Source organism: Dendroctonus ponderosae, unplaced genomic scaffold, assembly GCF_020466585.1.
Source record: "Dendroctonus ponderosae isolate FM_Combo_2020 unplaced genomic scaffold, Dpon_F_20191213v2 Dpon_F_20191213_393, whole genome shotgun sequence".
Classification (NCBI taxonomy): Eukaryota; Metazoa; Arthropoda; class Insecta; order Coleoptera; family Curculionidae; genus Dendroctonus; species Dendroctonus ponderosae.
Genome location: NW_026018605.1, coordinates 1 through 19,333, shown reverse-complemented (window position 1 = coordinate 19,333; position 19,333 = coordinate 1). Strand labels below are relative to the sequence as shown.

Below are 19,333 nucleotides of genomic sequence, written 5' to 3'. Positions count from 1 at the left end.
ATCCGCTTAATTTATTTCCAATCCCGTTCTCAGTTTGTTTTAGCTCCACCCGCAGACCCTTGTTTAAAATGGAAAACTTACCGATAAAGGCCGCGCTCCCAGCTTAATAACTGGTGCCAATGACGGTCTTTATGTTTCAGGGAATTCATTAAAACCACGCCTAAAAAATAAATATTCCGTTTTCTTAATAGCTGATAATAATAATAAATTCCGAACTTGCAATTTACAATATACAAAATGGGCTATTTACATCTGAAACTTACGAACATAGATCAATGCCTATATTTCAACAGACTTTCTTTCATCTCTCTCATAGCGTCGCGCTTGATGGCATGAGACTTTCGCAGCGGGCTGTAGTCGCTGATGCTCAGATAGCGTCTGAGCAACGTATCGATATCGCCCAGCAGCTGCTTCTTGTACCCCAAAGCGAACAGCTTCTGAATCATCGCGTAACGTTCACGATCATCGACTGAGGCCACTAGGGCGAAAGCCACGCTTTCGATCCGCAACAAGTTGGTGCCAGATTCCACGCTCCAGTTGTAGATGAGCGGCACTGTGTCCACCGCAATATGAAACTGTTGCACTGTGTCTGTGATGATCAAGCACAAATCGCTCAGTAGAAAGCGGTCGCATAGCGAGATAAGATCAAGCAAAGTGTCCAGATCCAGAACAATTTCAATGTTTTTGGATGGCTTCTGCAGCTCGATCGCCTGTATGATAAAGAGCAGACACTTGAAGCTCTTGGACTCCACTTCGGCTAGCGCCACTTCAGCCTGTTCGCTCTCCTTGAAGTGTCCATCCAGGAGGCCTTTGAAGAAGTCGGATTGCTTGACTAGAAAGTCGCGGTCGGATGGGATAAGGCAGCCGTCATCCAATCGGAACGACACCACGTTGCTGCAAGTTTCCGCCAGCTCATACTCGCCAATGGCCAGCTTGGGCCAGCCCATAGTGCGGACAGAGAGCGACTTCGGGTTGTTGATCAGGACACTGTGGGCCATTTGAACCAGCACTTTCAGGCTGCGCCGATTGTCTTGACCGTCGTTTTCCTGCAGCAGCTTCATCAGCACGTCCAAGCCGCCGCAGTTCAGCATCAGTTTTCCCAGGATTGACCTATTCCTGCAAACCGTCAAGCTATTACTCCGGCCCCCGATGAGAAGCTGGGCAAGTTACGCTATGATGTAGGGAATCACCAGCACCAAGCTCTGCTTGACCTTCCAGTCGCCTCGCATCAACTTATGGGCGATGTCGCCTTTGCCAGCTCCCGACTCCGCTGTTTCGCTGAAACTCTTCAGAATGCGATAGGTGAAATGGGCGTTGAACAGACACCGGGAGCAGGTCTCGTGATTGGCCGGGATGTTCCGCATGTCGTTCAGCGTGTGGATGTAGTTGGTCTGCATCAGGGATATCAAATGTTCCCCACACCTAAAGAAAACTGGGCATTGTCCATCCCATCCCAGCCCCGGCATCCAACTCACTTGACAATCTCACAGATTACGTCTTTGACGTCGAACTGTTCATTGATGGCGCATTTGGTCAGCTGCATCACCAGCTCCACTTTGGCCAGATGAGGGTGATGGGGCTGCACTTTGAGGTAGGACCTGATGAGGGCGACGATTTCATGGCAGAGTGACACTTGGAGGGAGCGGCGCACGTTCGACCTGCTGTCCTCAGATGCGGCATCTCCAGCCTCCTCCACCGCCGGATTGACTTCGTCCAGCTCGCCAAAGTCCTGGAAATCGTGGTCGTGTGCTCCAAAATCCGCCTCGTCCACCTCACTGCAGACCGGCGAATAATCGTCTGAGTCCGACTCTGGAAATTCAGCCTCATAAAAATTTGCATCGAGGTGATTTGGGGCGCACCAACCGTGAGCTAGGGAGCGATTCGGGCTGATGCCGCCTTCGCTCCAGGACAGCGCGTTTCCGCTGTCGCTGTCCGAGCTGGATCCGGGACTGGGACTTCTCATGCAGCTCCGGTAAAATTCCAGTTCATCGTCGCTGGAATTTGGGCTGCTGCCGCATTCTTTCAAGGTCTGGAAATCCAAATATACCAATGAAAACAGTGCGTCCAGGTTAGTATACGTGGACACAATGTAGATCCTACCGTTTCCATCCTATACTTACATCAGGATAACGCAGCCGTTTCTTGACAATGCTCGAATTGGAAAATGTGTATTTGCGCCTCTTCTCGCTGAGGTGCTTGAAGTTGACCACATCAGGAGGCCCAACAAGCCACGCCAGCTTCCCAACCAGCACCGGAATGATGTCATTGGCCAGCTGCTCAGCAATCAGTTTATCATCGTACCTGAACTTGTTCAAAGTGTGGATGAGAATGATGCAACAGTTCACCTGAAACGGAAGCAAAACCGCCCTAAAACCGAGCGCTCGGGTTGTTCAAATGTCCGGCTTACAATGTTATTGGAAGCCTCGTCGAAATCGCTCAGAACCTTGATGAGCAACGGAATGGCTCGGCCGCACCTTTCCAGGCTGCGGTTGGCTGGATGGTCGAGGAGGTAACAAAGACATTGCAAATACTCGGTGCACTGGCCCTGAAACTCTAAAACACCAGGCTTATAAAACTGCTATTGGCAATATTCCCAGGCTGGTACCCTTCACAATGGAATGCTCCTCTAGAACTTCGATAAATTTGGTGCAGATTTCGGGAATGGGCAGCTCGGACTGCAACTGACAGCTTTTGATAAAGTTCATCACGATTTTCACGATCTTGCGCGGGTCCAGAATCAGGATGCTGCTCAAATGCACCAGCGAGTCGCCTCTATCGGTACTTCTCAACTGAAAACGCCCCAAAAATCGTTAGTTCCGCTGGCTAAAACGCAGGCTAAAACGGCACCTCTAGAATAGAATCGTAGTTTCTAAATCGCGAATACTCGTGGATCACCCGGATGATGTCCAGCAGTGTTTTTTCGTTTTCCTTGCACGCCTGCCATCGCTCGCTGTACTTGATGAAAAGGGAGCCCACAGCCTTGAGAGCCCCGAATTGCTTCACCAAACATTTCACGGTGTTGCTGTTTTGAAGTTCTCTGGAAAAAAATTGCTTGTTTCAAAAAGGGCCATGATCACTCAAGGCTTTACTACCTTAGCGCCCTCAGCGCCGTCACCAGGGTGGCTTCGCTGATTTTCTCCCCATCAGGCAGCTGGTCTTTGGAGGCGGCCTGCACTACTTTCACTATATGCGAAACTATTGTGGGCTTTTTATTAATCATGAGCGTAGCCCATTGGTCTCGATGATGGCACATATTTCCGACTATTCGGAACGTCCTTCCATTGATACTGTCCTGGTTCGCGTGTCGTTTCAGCAGCTGGCTCAGGATGGACAGGATGCCGTGTTGGGTCACCTACACAAACCATCACTTACCAAATCAAAATGCGGACAGAGCAAACTTACTAATTCATTGGTGCATGCCCGCTCCATCATGCAATTGCCCAGGATGCTCAGCGCCAAATCCAGGCAGCTTTTCTGGTTGGTGGCCAGTAGAATCGCAGCTATTTGCTTCAGGGCGCCCTTAGTTCTGAGCAGGACAACGTTTTGTCTCTTTTTGGGCCAGTCCACTTCATGGCGAATGCAGATCAGGGCCTTCACCAAGGCCTTGGGGGTGGGCGAGCCCTGTAGGGCCTGTATGGCCCCTTCCAAGCCAGACATAGCGTGCTACTGCAACTAGTTTAATTTTTGATCTTATTTTTTTCATTAAATCCTCTCACTGTCAGTGGCATTTAACCTCAACTCCACAAGAAACCGTGACAACGTCGTGAAATACAAAGTTTGACTGAAGTGAGGTTAAGCATTTGCTAGGAAAAGGGGCTGAAAACATGCCTTCGGACGAGGAAAGTGAGCTGCCGCAGCTGTCGGCCAGCGCTTTTGCGGCCCTGCAGGAGTTTTACAAAGAGCAAGAGGAGCGAGAGGCCATGGAAATGTCTGCACGTGATGTTTCCGTCAAAGGGGACTTTAGTGAGGACTGGGCAAGTAATTAGGGGCTTTCCAGCCGCGAAAGCTCTTCTAACAGAGCGGCTTTTGCAGCAACTCAGCCAGTTTTGGTACGACGAACGCACGATCAAGGGACTAGTGGATATGACACTGGAAGCTGTGGGGACGAACGCAAAAATCGCCCTTGTTTCCTGCCCGACGCTTTACACGGAGATGAAACAGCGGGCAGGGCCCGAAGCCGAAGGTAAAAACGCCTGCAGCCCAGGCCTAAGTGAAACTTAGCGAACTTTTCAGTGACGCTCTTCGAGTTCGATCGGAGGTTTGCAGTGTTTGGGGGCGACTTTGTCTTTTACGACTATCGGTCGCCTTTGAACATCCCCCGAGATAAAAGCAGCTACTACGACATAGTAGTGGCCGACCCTCCATTTCTATCCGACGAATGTCTGACGAAAACGGCGGTTACAATGAAGTTCCTTACAAAAAGGCGCATAATATTAAGCACCGGTAAGCAACAGTAGTCAATGGGTAAGTCCCCTGTAGCTAACGACTGTTCCGTTTAAGGGGCAATAATGGCTGACTTGGCGAGCAGGCTGCTGGACTTGGAGAAGCACAAGTTCGAGCCCCATCATCGCAACAATCTGGCAAACGAGTTTTGGTGTTTTACGAACTTCCACAAAACGAGGGACGTGTCCTAGCAATAAACGAATAAGATTGAAAAAGCTATTTTATTCCATTCATTTCACGTGCGTGATATGTGCCCGGTTAACGAAAATCTGGGATATGATGCGTTCGAACGTTTAGAGGAGAGCAACCCAATCCAATTGGTCCCAACACAACTCCGGTGGCCATTATTGCTATACTTCTATCATATATGTAACTCACATGGTGCAAACTTAACAATATTGAGGCGTTTAACTGCGTTAAAATAATCACATTCACGTAGTATTTACAACATTAACGAACATCGATTCGTGGACTGGTTAAAACTGTAACACAGCGTGAGGTAAAAGCATACAAAATGGTACTGGGTTCTTAAAAAAAATACCTTTGGTTTTAGTACCTATAACATCCTTTTACAGTCTTGTGAGTACGGGAAAATCGTTCGATTAAAGCGCATCGTCCAGATAACTTACGTCGCCCTGAATAGCTCCGGTTTCCTTCAGCGCCTGCATTGTTAGCCTATCTATTTCGTTCAGCAGGAACTGGGTGTCAGTGTCCAAAACCTCCGAATGCACGGAGTTTTGAACACTGTCCCATTCCAGACTGTTAGCCGATGACGACACTCTGGAATAGTCCGATTCGGTCACATTGACGGCATGCAGCGGACTGCGATTGGCCTGAGTCGTCAGAGTGTCTTCGGGAAATATGGAAGTTGCCCTGAAACACTTGGTCGGTTAAAAAAATCCAGCTGCAACACCACCCAATTTCCAGTACCAAGAGCTGCCTGATGCCTCATGGATGATGGAGCAGGGCAGAGTCTCGTGCTCCCATTCCAGCTCCAGAGAGTTTTCCGGTGTGGAGGCTCTAGTGGAGAGGCTGGCGCTGCTTAACAAAGCCCTGGCGTCCAGAAACTGCAGCTGGATGTCTCTGCTGAAGAGCAAGTACCTCATTATCTGCGCAGTTGAATAAAACGTCTTAGTACCTCTGGAGGGAGGCTCTGGGCAACTCGGACAGCCTGTGGTAGGACAGTTGCGGCCTTAGCATCGCGACCACACCAGTTGAGGCCTTCTAGAAACAAAGCAATTAAGCTCCATCAAAAGCCCACGGAGTTCCATTCAGTGTTCACCTCTTTTCTGTCTTTCCTCCTGTGGAACAGCCTGGAGATAAAACACCTAAAATCAACGGAAATGATTGCAGGATGGATGGAGGCAGGCAAACACTAGTTGTTACCGTTTGTCGGCCGCAGCAGCGTCATCCATCTAAACGAAAAAGTATGCGATCAATTAACCGAATTTTGGCAATAGTGGGGCCTCATTTTCATTACCTCATCAACCAGGGCGGATAAATCGCTCCCCGACTTCGAGAGCGCGTTGAAATTGTCGCTGTTGTTAGGCAGACAACTGGTGAGGCAGTTTCCCATGGCGGTGGCAGCCCCCAAAGGACTGCATCAATATTAGCCCCCATTTGGGGCCCAAACAGCCGTAAAATCCGTGGTTACTTTAACGGGCAGTTGTGGGTGAACTAGGGGGGGCCTAAAACAGGGCTTGCCAAGGCATCAACAGTCAATTCTTCTTAGGACGGGCTTCGGCCGGAACACTGTAAAGGGCCTATAAGTCTTTTGTGTGGGAATAATGGAACTTACCTTAAATCAAAGAACACTGGTCGCTGACACAGAGGAACATAACCCTAGACTACACTACCTTCAAAGCACTGATGCCATTTGGGGATTTAGCGAAGCGGCAATAGCGCCGTTTTTATCAGGGTTTTATGGAGCAGCGACAGGAAAAGAGGTTGAGGGCAATAAGCACCGCAAAGTCCCGTAGTTTATGTATAAAAAAATAATATATTGAAGCAGCGACTGGTTTCAGAACTTTGAGGTCAACTTCCACAGGACCAGCTCTTTGCAGCGATCATAGCGGAAATATTGAGGAAAATCGGTGGGAACGGCCTCAATAGTAACGTTGCCCAAGACCTTCAGCTGCTCCAGGAAATGCTCATAGCAAGGCGCGCACGTATCACAGTCGCTAATGGTAAAAACGTAGCGTTTTTCCAGAGCGATCAGCACGCTCCTGCTCGGGGGAATGTCCAGTATTTTTTTCACCGTTTTAACAAAAGCTTCTGTAAGACGGTCATCGTACACTACTAAAAAAAAACATTTCCTGCTGTAAAAACGGTCTCAAACAGGATTGTGGGCGCTAAAAGGTTGAGCGAAAATAATGCCAACAACTCTTCATAGCAGTATTTTTACTACTTTTTACTACTTGATAAAAAAAACTGGTCGTAAACCTCATTTTCGCAACCAACCCACCAAAAAAATTAGCTCACAAGTTTTCCTATAAGATGAGCACATTGTTAACAGCGCCCACAAAGTCCTGATGTTCTAGAAAATTACCCGATTTCCATCAACAAACCATTTTGCACCAATCACAACGTACAAATATGCACAGAAAAGGGGGCACGTACCATCCGCTGCAATCACAGTTTTCACTTGCGGCAGCGCTGCTAGAACTTTTTCGGGTAAACCATCAGCGGTAAAATCCAGCTGCAGCACCTCAACCGGATGCTTGGCCAAGTGCCGGTTCCTATTCACATTGGCGTTGATAATCTGGAAAATCTGCCCCCGGTCCACGTCTGGAACACCCCAAATGATCTCACTAGGCGCAGAAATTCGCGAAAAACCTGCCAACCTGTACAAATCACTGGAGCAAACATCGCAGCTACCACGGAGGTGAGCCCCACTCCAGCGCCCAGCTCCAGGATGGAGTGGCGTGGGGCAAAGGAGGCGGAGTTATCCAGCAGCCAATCGGCCAATAGCAGCGATCCTCGCCACAGCTGCAAACCCACCAGGTCCAGGCTGGTGCTGTAGCTGTGTTCTAGAGCAAAGGGGCTGCTGCCTATACCCAGGCAGTTGAATCGGGCTTCACTTACCGATTTCCAGGCACTGGGAGAGTTGGGTTTTGTTCCTGGCCACTAGCAGGTCGCCCTCCTTGTCCGTCAGGCGGTAGCTGGGCAGCTCGAAGTGAAAATCGCTGACCACATCTAGAAAGCCCAGTTTTGCATACTGATTTTTTTTTAGGTCAAGTCAGCGATCATACTTTTGGGGTTTATTGTCGGTTTGGCTTTGGAGGTGTAGTCGTGCTCCTCATACAGTTCCGAGGAGATTTCGTAGGCTTCGTCGTCCATCGCCTGCAAAAAATGCTTACTTAACACGCTCACTTTGAGATAAATGTGCACTGATGTCGACCAGCAGCTGCCGGCCGACAGCAGGAGCAATTGAATCTTTGCCAAGTTTCATTGATAGGCTCGGTTTAGTTTTTACAGTTTTGTCCAACACCACAATATAGCGTCATAGCTGATAGAAGGCCAAGCGGCAATAGAAGGGAAGAACCTATACGCAAATCCCTAGGGACATTAATGGGACCAGACTATTTGCCATTAAGAAGGCTTGAAATGCACGACAACAAGTTTTCTTTATCAAACGGGGCAGATGCGGGCATGTCTCACTTAGGGCCGACCGCTGCAGCTTGCAAGATCAGAGGCGCAGCCAGTGGTTATTTCTCAAATGCATGCAGTTTGTAGGGCACAGTGCGTTCTATAGGTAAGAAAAGTTTCGATTGGATTTTGCAGGAATCAGTAGAACTAGGCAGTGCTTTTTGCATGCATTTTATAAAGCACAGGCTCTTCTATCCGGTTCTATAAGTGGAACAAGTACTGAATCTCAGTCAACATCAGACGATTTTCAGAAATTTTTCAAAATCCCGTCTGGTTTCTGCAGGCCGGAGTTGAGAATAATTTGCTTATACAAAGTGAGGAAGTATATTTTGGATGCGTTTTGTAGGAAAAGTTCATTTTACAAGTGAACACTGTTTCGAAATTTGTCATTTTTAGGAATTTTTGACAAATTTTCAAAATTCTCCTTGGCCTTCGAACTTTTTACTTGTTTTTTTGGCATTTAATTGTCCGAAAAACAGCAAAGCGATAGAGTTTCCTTTGAATTTAGTAGGGCAAAATCTGCTTTGCATGTGTGAAAAGTTTCAATCTTGCAAAGTGAGAAAGGAATTTCTGGATGTATTTGTAAGACGAAGTTCTTTTGTTTGTGTGTTAAGTTTCAACAAACTGGACAAATTTTTTAAGCGCAATTTTGAAAATGTGTCAATTTTCTTGAAATTTAACTTACTTTTAGAAGGGACTTTGTCCTACAAAATGCATCCAAAAATTACTTTCTCACTTTTAAAGCTAATTTGCGCTCAAAATTGCGTTTCAAAATTCATGTTTTTAGGAGAGCAAGTCGTAATTTCACATTTATTTCCTCAGCAACTGAGAAACTGTCGAATCACTTTTGAATCTCATTTCTGGGGAAAAGTCTGTTGAATAAGTGGAAGGTTTCAATATTGAATCGTCTTCAGGAAATTTTTGAGAATTGTTCAAATTTGGTTCGCAGTTTGCGCTGGCTTATTCACACCGGAGTTTAACAGTAATTTCCTTAGAAGCCTGTTAAGTTAGAGAGTGACTTTTGTACGGATTTTATTGGGCATTGTCTGTTTTATAAGTGCTAAAAATTTCGCTTTTGAAACATCATCAGGCTAATTTGATAAATTTTTCCATCACAAACTTGCGATGGACTGCTTGTTTATACAGGATAAAGTGGCATTTATTTTCCCAAAAACCAGTTAAGCTGAAGATTGATTTTCGACTGCATTTTATAGACCGTAGCGCGTTCTATATGTGGAAGAAGTTTCGATTTTGAGCCACCATCAGGCAATTTTTGGTAAATTTTTGAAGGTACCTTCGAGTTTTGAAGTTGCTTCTGCTGGACTAAGTTTGGCATTTATTTCATAAAAATCTAGAAAACTTAGCGAGTCATTTATGTGTAAATTGTGTAGGAAAGGTGTGTTCTATAAGAAGAAAACGTTTCGAATTCGAGTCATCCTGAAGGAATTTTCAGAATTTTTTTAGAGTTTGTTCAGGCAGGCCAGAGTTTCACAGTTGATTCCTCTGAAACTAGTCAAAACAGGCATCGACTTTTGCCTGAATTAGGTAGAGCATAGCGTATTTTATAGGAGAAAAAAATTCCTATTTTCAGTCATCATCAGGGTATTTCCAAGATTTTTTGCAAACTTCCGATGAAATCAAGTGCTAGTTTCTGCAGGCCAAAGTTTGGCATTTATTTTCCCAAAAACCAGTTAAGCTGAAGATTGATTTTCGACTGCATTTTATAGACCGAAGCGCGTTTTAAATGCGGAAAAAGTTTCGATCTTGAGCCATCATCAGGCAATTTTTAGTAAATTTTTGAAGGTACCTTCGAGTTTTGAAGTTGCTTCTGCTGGCCTAAGTTCGGCATTTATTTCATAAAAATCTAGAAAACTTAGCGAGTCACTTATGTATAAAGTGTGTAGGACAAGGTCTGTTCTATAAGGGAAAAACGTTTCGAATTCAAGTCATCCTGAAGGAATTTTCAGAATTTTTGTAGAGTTTGTTTAGGGAGGCCGGAGTTTCACAGTTGACTCTTCTGAAACTAGTCAAAACAGGTATCGAATTTTGCATGAATCAGGTAGGTAGGGCATAGCGCATTTTATAAGAGGAAACATTTTCTATTTTCAGTCATCATCAGGGTATTTTAGAGATTTTTTTGCAAATTTCCGATGGAACCTTGTGCCGGTTTCTGCAGGCCAAAGTTTGGCATTTATTTTCCCAGAAACCAGTAAAGTTTGAAATTTACTTGCAGGTGCGTTTTACAAGGCAAAGTGCGTTCTATAAGTGGAACAAGTTTCGACTTTCATCCCCTTTCAGGGAATTTCCGGGAATTTTCTTAACCCAAACAAGCGCGACTTTGGTACCGCCACTGCAACAGATTATCGGCACGCGTCCAACAGCCGTCCAACGTGCGGGCTCTTGTGCTCTGCAGCTGTCGCAGCTGAAAATTGTCTTACAGCATATGCGTTAGTTACCACCCTCTCAAGGCCTGCCACCCCAGCAGATCAATTTAGGTGCATTTCCAAGCTGATGCTGCTGGTCGGCCAGACAAAACAGCAAAAAATCGCACTTGTTGCGCCCATTGAGCTGTGGAACTAATAGGCCATGCAGCCGAAGAGACGAGATAAAACCAATCAGGTCGAACTTCTCATTTTCGGCCCATTGAAACGCACACGAGCGGCAGATGTTGTGTTTTTGGTCAGTCATTCCAAATAATCAGTCGATATATTGCGGTTCCACAATATTTTTCAGGTAAAAATTGGTTTTACTCGCTTTTTCAAGCGAGCAACCGACTGGGATGCGCCTTTTTTCACGTACATGCAAGAATTTGTTTAATGCATCCCAACCAATTAACGGTTACATTGTAGCGAACCCAAACAGGGGGTCAATTTAGGTGAAATCGGGCGCTGTTCGGGTCTTTCCACTCACTCAACTCAGGTTTTGACTTTCAGTCGATGTGAAAAGTTCCGAGTGGAAGTTTTTTCTGAACCCTTTTCACGCCCAACTGCGCCCAACTATGCCATTAAAACCCAACGTATTCCGCAGGTGGTTTTGTGCGGCAAGCACAAAGGGGAAAAAACGGCCGTTTGTCTCTTTATTTTAACGGAAATAGGTCGGAAGTCCATCATCCTCCCGCATAATGGACATGGTCGAGTTGCTCGGCCGGCCAACGGCGTGTGGAGATCCGATAATTGCAAAAATATTTTGCGGGGTTTTGAATCCCGCCATGTTCTCACGCCAAAACCGCCGAAAAAAACTGAGCCCGGAACAAATTCCTACTCTCATCAACTCGGTGGTCATCTGAGAGGGCCAGAAATAAAACAAAACGCCACTTCAACAACAACACCTGCCTGCGAACACCTTTCGTCCATGCTCTCGCTCGCTCGCTCCGCGCCCACCCCGATCGCCCCATCTCCCTTCCGACGGCGATAAAACCGATCGGAGCCCCCCAGAGCGGCTTCAGTCTTCAGACGAGCTCGGCTGAGGCAAGAACAAACGACGACCATGAGATCTACGGCCTTTGCGGTGATCGTGAGTGTTGTGCTCGTGCAAATCGGCGCCCAAAACGCGATCGGCGACGCCGACTACGATCTGAGGGTGCTGAGCAAACAGGTGAAGGCGCTGGTGGAGCGCAGAACTGAGGACTTGAGGAGCATTGAGGAGAGCGTGCGGAGGACAGTGTTTAACGGCCCCGAGGTGGAGGAGTTACGCGACCAAGTCAGGAGCTTAAAGTGAGTTTTTCAAGTGGAAATTTTCTTGCGCAATTTGGCAGGCTGATTGAGTTACGGAAACCCAAATCGGCAATTTGCCGCTTAGTTAGGCGATGCAATGCCATGCGGCCCACCCTTACGTATCTAATTTCCTGCCGGAAAGCCGAGGGGCAGGCGAAAGCGAAACCCAAGATTAACCGCACCTTATTGTTATTGGCCGGTTTTAATCAATTTCGGCCCCACCGGCCAATAAACTCTAATGCCCTTTAAGGAAAATCAATTCTCCACTGACCTGGAAAAACTACAAACACTTGTAGAGTGGAGTGGAGTTTTTCCCCCATCCTCTAACCCAGACGTATTTTGCATGTTCCAGAACGGAAATTGACCAGCTCCGCACCGGCACAGTAGCGCCGCCGACACCTCAATCAAAAAACGAGAAACTCACAGTGAAATGGCTCTCCAACACCGTTCAGGAGCTGCGCAGCGAAATCTCCGAACTCCAAAACACCCTCAACTCCTCCATCCTGCTGCAGGACCACGAGGTCCATCAGGCGCAGATTAGCCTACTCCAGAGCGACATTTCCAGCCTCAGCGGCGAGTTGGAGCGCTTCCGGACGCTGAACGCTCGCAAAGAGGCCGACATGCGTCTCCTCCAAGAGGAGCTGAACAGTTTGAGGAGCGACTGGAGGAGCATGGCCGAAGTGAACGGGCGCCTGCGGAACCAGGTGAGATATGGGGGGAAAAGTGGAGCAGACTGTGTGACGACACAGCAATTCGCTTTCAAAACAGGCCGGAATGCGGTCGGCTGTTTCTAAACAGCCGAACGGAATGTGGAGCCCCTGTAGGCACCCGAACAGTCGAAAACCGATACGGGTACCTTTATATGCCTTTCTCGCACGCGATTGGCTGCGGTGGGCAGGTGGAAAACGCACGTATGTTGGACGCGCAACACCTGCCTCCCGATGTCGTCACATCGGTATTTAGGGTCTCCCCCATTCTTCTCGTTTTCTTCTGTAAAGTGAAATTCGAGTGGTCCTGCTGTAGAAATTGCGCCTTTTCACAAACAAAATTCCTTATTTGAGAGCGAAGAAATTACGTTGAAATCCAAATGAAGGACTACCCACGTCCATCTTGTCCATGTCTTTGAAACCAATCGACAATTTCACTCTCTTCCAGCTCAAATCAATGCAACTGGAATGGGCGCACGACATGAAAGCGCTGCAAGAGAAGGAAACCCTTCCACTTCCAGCTGAAAACAGCAGCCACCCGCGCCACCAGCGGGTGCTGCGCCAGCACGTGGTCCACCTGGAGAAAACCACACGCTCCCTCCACAAGGAGAACGCCCTCCTCCAAGACCGAGTCAAGCAGCTGGAGGAGCAACAGCAATCCAACCACGAGAGCAACCACATCAATGAAATCAACGAGCTCGACCTTCAGCAGGTGCTCGCTCTGGAAAAGCAGCTGAACAACCTGAGTGAGCAGCAGCTGATCCACACCGGCCACATTGCCGAGCTGTCCAAGCAGATCGACAACTTCGACAAGGTCCATCTCTCCATGCTGGAGCTGCTGGAGAACGTGGAGTCGCTGGAGAACAAAGTGGATAAGGCGCTGCCTGAGCTGCGCAAGGAAATCTCCAAGGTGGAGAGCCAGACGGGCCAGATGGTGGCTGATATTGCGCCCCTGAAGGAGGACCACAACAACATCAAAGAATCGATGAAAGCCATCAGCTTCAGCGTGTCCAAGCTCCAGGACAAGGACAGCGAGGACGCGGCTGAGCTACAGAAGTTGCGCCAACATCTGGACAACCTGGAAAAGGGCGCCGCCGTCCAGAATTCCCACCTCCACAACCACATCCTGAAGGTACAGTATACAGAGTGAATTACGGTTGATGGCGTATTACACGTTTTCAGAGAAAGCAAAGCTCGATCTTTATCCATAGAAGACAGTTGAGTGCACGTTCTGAAAATTTCACTCAAATCGCGCAAAAATTATAATTTTTTCGGACTTTGTGCAGGGAATTTTGTGCAGAAAATGAGCGCTTTGGCCCAAAAGCGCGTTCTCTTGAAAAGTTCATTCAAACTTCGAACCCAAAACCAAGTAACAACTTGAAATATTTACAGTCCGAAAAAGACAATCAAGTCTACCCGTGCTCAAAATTGCATTTAAATCCCCTAAATTTCTGATTTTTTACAAACTTGCAAAATTTTGTGCAGAAAATGAGCGCTTTGGAGCAAAAACGCGATCTCTTGAAAAGTTCATAACTTCGAACCGAAAGCAAGTAGCAACTTCAAATTTTTACAGTCCGGACAAGACAAATGAGTTTATACGCTCCGAAAATTGCATTTAAATCCCCCGCATTTCTGATTTTTTACAAACTTGCAAAATTTTGTGCAGAAAATGAGCGCTTTGGCACAAAAGCGCGTTCTCTTAAAAAGTTCATAACTTCGAACCGAAAGCAAGTAGCAACTTGAAATCTTTACAGTCCGAAGAAGACAATTGAGTCCGCACGTTCTGAAAATTACATTTAAATCCCCCGCATTTCTGATTTTTTACAAACTTGCAAAATTTTGTGCAGAAAATGAGCGCTTTGGCCCAAAAGCGCGTTCTCTTAAAAAGTTCATAACTTCGAACCGAAAGCAAGTAGCAACTTGATTTTTTTACAGTCCGGAGAAGACAATTGAGTCTGCACGTTCTGAAAATTGCATTTAAATCCCCCAAAATTCTGATTTTTTACAAACTTGCAAAATTTTGTGCAGAAAATGAGCGCCTTGGCCCAAAAGCGCGTTCTCTTAAAAAGTTCATAACTTCGAACCGAAAGCAAGTAGCATCTTGATTTTTTTACAGTCCGCAGAAGATAATTGAGTCTGCACGTTCTCAAAATTGCATTTAAATCTCCCACATTTTTTATTTTTTACAAACTTGCAAAATTTTGTGCAGAAAATGAGCGCTTTGGCCCAAAAGCGCGTTCTCTTCAAAAGTTCATAACTTCGAACCGAAAGCAAGTAGCAACTTCAAATTTTTACGGTCCGGAGAAGACAATTGAGTCTGCACGTTCTGAAAATTACATTTAAATGCTCCAAAATTAAGATTTTTTACAAACTTGCAAAATTTTGTGCAGAAAATGAGCGCTTTGGCCCAAAAGCGCGTTCTCTTCAAAAGTTCATAACTTCGAACCGAATGCAAGTAGCAACTTGAAATTTGTACAGCCCGGAGAAGAGAATTGAGGTTGCACGTTCCGAAAATTACATTAAATTCCCCTAAATTCCTGATTTTTTACAAACTTGCAAAATTTTGTGCAGAAAATGAGCGCTTTGGCCCAAAAGCGCGATCTCTTGAAAAGTTCATAACTTTGAACCGAAAGCAAGTAGAAACTTGAAATCTTTACAGTCCGAAGAAGACAATTGAGTCTGCACGTTCTGAAAATTACATTTAAATCCCCCGCATTTCTGATTTTTTTAAACTTGCAAAATTTTGTGCAGAATGAGTCTGCACGTTCTCAAAATTGCATTTAAATCCCCCAACTTTCTGATTTTTACAAACTTGCAAAATTTTGTGCAGAAAATGAGCGACTTCGCCCAAAAGCGCGTTCTCTTGAAAAGTTTATAACTTAATCCCACAAATGTCCCACAACTAATCAATGCTCCAATTTACAGGAAGAATCGGTTCTAACGGACGTGAACGCCACCAGGTCTACCATCCACCTGGTGGAGGAGCTGCAGAGCTTCGAAAGCGAGTACAAGAGCATAGTGAACAAGTTGCCTAGAGACTGTGGTTCAGTGGACGGTCCCAAAGGAATCTACCTGATCTCCCCAGGAGATGGCGAGCCGATTCTGGCACGATGCGACAGCGGCTGGACAACGATCCAGAAACGATACGATGGCAGCATCAACTTCAACCGCAACTGGAACGAGTACAGCAACGGTTTCGGAAGCGCCACGGGCGAACACTGGCTGGGCAACCGCAACTTGCACCATCTGACCAAAGACAATTGCACCCAGCTCAGCATCAACATGAAGGATATCTATGGAAAGTACTGGGAGGCCAGCTACGATCACTTCCACATCGCTGACTACACGCAGGGCTTCAAGCTGACCGTGTCGCATTATCATGGCAATGCCAGCGACGCCATGGACTACCAGAATCGAATGGAGTTTTCCACGGTGGACAACGACCGGGACATTTCCAACACTCATTGCGCCAGCAACTACGAGGGAGGCTGGTGGTTTTCCCATTGTCAGCACGCCAACTTGAACGGGCGCTACAATTTGGGGCTGACTTGGTTTGACGGGACGAGGAATGAGTGGATCGCTGTGGCCCAGAGCGAGATGAGAGTCAAGCGGAGGGACGTGTGCTGAGGAGAGTTGGGCGATTTTGAACGCGTTACCCATTTAGTGCCCCCAAAGAGTCAATATTTTTCTATATACTGCGTACTGATAGAGTATCGTAATCGTTTATTAGTAGGGATCGGCCCATGCCAGTAAAAGCCAAAGATAAGCTAGTTCACACTGTTGTAGATGTAGGTGTATATGCTAGGGAGCGTCTCCATGTACAGACTTATTTATTTATTGTAGGATTTCAGTTATTTGCTTGCCCCGATTGCCATAAGTCTTTGTAAATATATTTGTATGTAGGGAATGAATATTTGTGTTTTTCTGCAAACCCTCGGAGTAAAAAACAGCACAATGGGAATATAAACACGGAGTGGAAAAAGGCTGCATGTTTTGAAAATTTAATTTCAATCCCACAAATTTCTGATTTTTCCTCACTGGTAAATTTTGAGCAGAAAATGAACGATCTCGCTCAAATGCGTGTTTTCTCGAAAAATTTATAACTTCGAAACCAACGCACGTAGCAACTTGAAAATGTTACAGTTCATAAAAGCACTTGCTGAATTTTTCACGCAAATCTTTTTTATTTGTCCGCACTTGATAATTTTTTGTCGCGAGTTCTCGCTCAAATGCGCGTTATCTTGAAAACTTCGAATTTTGCAGGTTTTAATATATATTTATTATAATAAAATCACAGACAAACTCTTAACCTTAACGTGAACCTCTAGCACAATTATTGTTAAATACCTCTTATAAGGCGGACAATGCCAATCACATAAACTGTACATACTCGGCGGATATTTACCGGGATTTTAGGACTAAACACCTAGAAATCTATAAACAATTAATACTATATACATATGGTTCTTCAACCAAGGTATTAACTGAGGTCATTAAGAATCAACATTGGATAATATCCAAATATAGGTATTAATCTAATCAATCAAGGTTAAAGCAAGTTTACACTAATCAACAGAACATCAGCATCAATTAACAGGCAATCAATGTCGCTTCTTAATCCTCTACTTAAGCAGCATTTATCAATTAAACTGTTGCCCACTATGCGTCCTGATTTACTTACTCTTACAATACCCTGTTTCATGGCCTTTAGCAAACTTTATACTATACTTCCACGCTGGATTTCGTGCTGGCCAATGGGGCGTAGTTGCCCCCTGCTGGTTCCTTTCTCTTGAATGTAACATAGGTGTAGACCAAGCTGCCCACCACGCTGATATTCAGCCCAATGAAGTTCAGCCAGGAGAAGACGTAGTCGCCGCCAATCACCATGCCCAGATAGGTGACACAGATGTTCTTCAAGCAGCCAATGATGGTGGTGGTGAGGGCTGAGTTGTGCAACGTGCATAGAATCACACTGTACATCAGGATAAAACCCATCACGCACGATAAAATAAACTGGCTAAGAAACAGCGGGTCATTCCAGGTCGGGTAGTTGTAGGCAGCTTCCAGATCTCCAGTGTAAAAGGCCAGAAACGTTCCGGGAATGATCATGAACAAGGAATTGTAGAACATCAGTCCGTATTTGCCCAGTTCTTTGGAATCCAGCTTCTTCTTCGTGTACACTCCATTGATGGCGGTGAAGAAGTCGTTAAGCAGCACAAAGATGTAGCCTTGCAAGTTGAAGGCCAGATCATTGCTGGCTGCCAGCACAGCGCCTCCAACCATCATGTAGACGCTGAACTGTACACTAAAGATGGGCCGGACCCCCAGAACGTACAGCTCCAGAATCATGGTCATTAGAATGGAGAATCTTCTCAGGGCTGTGAACATTGGCAGGGACAGTTCCTTGGTGCCGCCCAGTCCGAAAATCATGTTCCCGATGTAAATCAAGGGCAGCGGGAAGATCTTGCCACAAGTGCTCAAATCGAAGCTGGGAAAGTTGACTAATCGAAGCTTCTTGGCAACGAAAAGCACCAGAATAGTCGCAGCCATTTGGCCAATTCCCAGTACCTGGAACGATGGGAATCCATAGGTGGTGAGGACAGTCTTGTTCACCACCGTGATCATAAAGGACGCAACAGCATAGAAGAGCGCCGATAGAATCTTCTTGAGGAACACTTTAGGGTCAGCAACTTCTTCCTGGGTGGCAGTCATGGCGAGTTTGGATATATCACAGCAGAAACACCGAAATATCACTGGGAATGCTTACGCTCATTCTAGCGGCTGCAGGCAAAACCGACACGTAGATAATGAGCTTAAGCGATTAATAATGTTAGGGATTAGTTAAACAATTGCAGTTCCTCGGTTTGTTTAGGTTAAGACAATATGTCAAGTCGTTAGAGGACTTGTTTCAAGCCGAGACATCTAGGTGGACCGTTGGTAACTTTTCCCGAACGGGGCTTAACAAAAAAATCTACTTAATTACTAGCCTGAGCAGAAGCCAGTGACGCTGTGAATTATGCATTTAATCACGCTCAGAGGCTTTGATGAGCCCCACCAACCTTAACCTATAAATTGTAAACAGTTAAAAACTCACGTCGATGTCCATGTTGAAAAGAAACCCACTGGCCATCCAGTTGACCGGCGATGTCCTTCAGGCTATCCACGCACTGGCTTCGTCTGTAAACATTTAATTGGGTCAGTTTTTCTGGATAACTTTGCCAAAAGACGCTAACAAGACAGGAAAGACGCCATTATGGCGAATGTCAGTTTTGAAAAGCAGGTTCCGGTAAGGGGTTTTGTCAGTGGCCACATAGAGGGCAGACCTGTAGCTAATAAAAAGGGAAAAGCATGGGTGGCGATATTCCAATGGCGGCGCTTCGGGAAATTTATGCAATTAAAATCATCAAATTTATGCAGAATGGCACATAGAGTAAAGTCAGATGCAAATAAAGGATAAGCATTTTTTTGATCTGCCAGGTGGTTGAAGATAACGGTTTAATTTTTTTTACAAGAGTTGTGTTTCGCGGCAATGAGCAAAAACGAGACGGAAAACATGAAATTTTGGCATAATCTTGCACCTAAGTGTCTGATATTCAAATTTCGCTTTCTGGGCCCAAACTATTCGAATTTCCTGACGTTGTTACGACTGAATCGAGTTTTCAATTCTCTATCCAACGATGCCAAAACGAATTATGTGGCTCGAATGGTTCTTGAGGAACTTCGAAAAAAGCAGCGTCATGTTCAAGTGGATTTTGCAACTCAAAAAAAACCACGCAAATCTAAAACTTGAATTCAAGCCTTTTTTGAGGAAACTGCCAACAT

At 45.9% G+C, this 19,333-nt stretch overlaps 6 protein-coding genes across 11 annotated transcripts; 2 read left to right on the top strand and 4 right to left on the bottom strand.

Moving 5' to 3' along the window:
- Positions 1–59: 59 nt before the first annotated feature.
- On the bottom strand, positions 60–3,698 carry LOC125502310. 2 transcript variants are annotated; one of them, XM_019910771.2, is made up of 11 exons: positions 3,403–3,698; positions 3,093–3,352; positions 2,848–3,037; positions 2,606–2,789; positions 2,408–2,553; positions 2,121–2,345; positions 1,864–2,029; positions 1,476–1,809; positions 1,171–1,422; positions 264–1,116; positions 60–160 (listed from the first exon to the last, which is right to left on the bottom strand). In XM_019910771.2, the coding sequence occupies exons 1-10, from the start codon at positions 3,655–3,657 to the stop codon at positions 273–275; spliced, it is 2,856 nt and encodes a 951-aa protein (XP_019766330.2). In that variant the 5' UTR covers positions 3,658–3,698; the 3' UTR covers positions 60–160; positions 264–272. The 2 variants fall into 2 exon arrangements, with proteins under 2 accessions (XP_019766330.2, XP_048521434.1); XM_048665477.1 differs by lacking the exon at positions 60–160 and having other exon boundaries at positions 162–1,116.
- Positions 3,699–3,752: 54 nt separating this feature from the next.
- On the top strand, positions 3,753–4,658 carry LOC125504108 (EEF1A lysine methyltransferase 1-like). 2 transcript variants are annotated; one of them, XM_048665482.1, is made up of 4 exons: positions 3,753–3,974; positions 4,033–4,183; positions 4,234–4,443; positions 4,501–4,658. In XM_048665482.1, the coding sequence occupies exons 1-4, from the start codon at positions 3,825–3,827 to the stop codon at positions 4,632–4,634; spliced, it is 645 nt and encodes a 214-aa protein (XP_048521439.1). In that variant the 5' UTR covers positions 3,753–3,824; the 3' UTR covers positions 4,635–4,658. The 2 variants fall into 2 exon arrangements, with proteins under 2 accessions (XP_048521439.1, XP_048521440.1); XM_048665483.1 differs by having other exon boundaries at positions 3,893–3,978.
- Positions 4,646–6,343, bottom strand: LOC125504107. Of its 4 annotated transcripts, none has more exons than XM_048665480.1 (7): positions 6,242–6,343; positions 5,924–6,195; positions 5,830–5,858; positions 5,726–5,771; positions 5,582–5,667; positions 5,374–5,526; positions 4,646–5,316 (listed from the first exon to the last, which is right to left on the bottom strand). In XM_048665480.1, the coding sequence occupies exons 2-7, from the start codon at positions 6,017–6,019 to the stop codon at positions 5,046–5,048; spliced, it is 681 nt and encodes a 226-aa protein (XP_048521437.1). In that variant the 5' UTR covers positions 6,020–6,195; positions 6,242–6,343; the 3' UTR covers positions 4,646–5,045. The 4 variants fall into 4 exon arrangements, with proteins under 4 accessions (XP_048521437.1, XP_048521438.1, XP_048521435.1 ...); XM_048665481.1 differs by having other exon boundaries at positions 5,582–5,664; XM_048665478.1 differs by having other exon boundaries at positions 5,374–5,529; positions 6,242–6,342.
- Positions 6,344–6,422: 79 nt separating this feature from the next.
- On the bottom strand, positions 6,423–18,792 carry LOC109541805 (methyltransferase-like protein 22). The gene is made up of 6 exons (XM_019910774.2): positions 18,606–18,792; positions 7,695–7,785; positions 7,528–7,638; positions 7,287–7,472; positions 7,063–7,230; positions 6,423–6,741 (listed from the first exon to the last, which is right to left on the bottom strand). Exons 1-6 carry the CDS (start codon positions 18,639–18,641, stop codon positions 6,464–6,466), a joined length of 870 nt encoding a protein of 289 aa, XP_019766333.1. The 5' UTR covers positions 18,642–18,792; the 3' UTR covers positions 6,423–6,463.
- Positions 11,550–16,422, top strand: LOC109541804 (protein scabrous). Its single transcript, XM_019910772.2, has 4 exons — positions 11,550–11,804; positions 12,157–12,508; positions 12,960–13,643; positions 15,437–16,422. Exons 1-4 carry the CDS (start codon positions 11,578–11,580, stop codon positions 16,136–16,138), a joined length of 1,965 nt encoding a protein of 654 aa, XP_019766331.2. The 5' UTR covers positions 11,550–11,577; the 3' UTR covers positions 16,139–16,422.
- On the bottom strand, positions 16,767–18,583 carry LOC109541806 (UDP-sugar transporter UST74c). The gene has a single exon (XM_019910775.2). The coding sequence runs from the start codon at positions 18,221–18,223 to the stop codon at positions 17,234–17,236; it is 990 nt and encodes a 329-aa protein (XP_019766334.1). The 5' UTR covers positions 18,224–18,583; the 3' UTR covers positions 16,767–17,233.
- Positions 18,793–19,333: the final 541 nt, after the last annotated feature.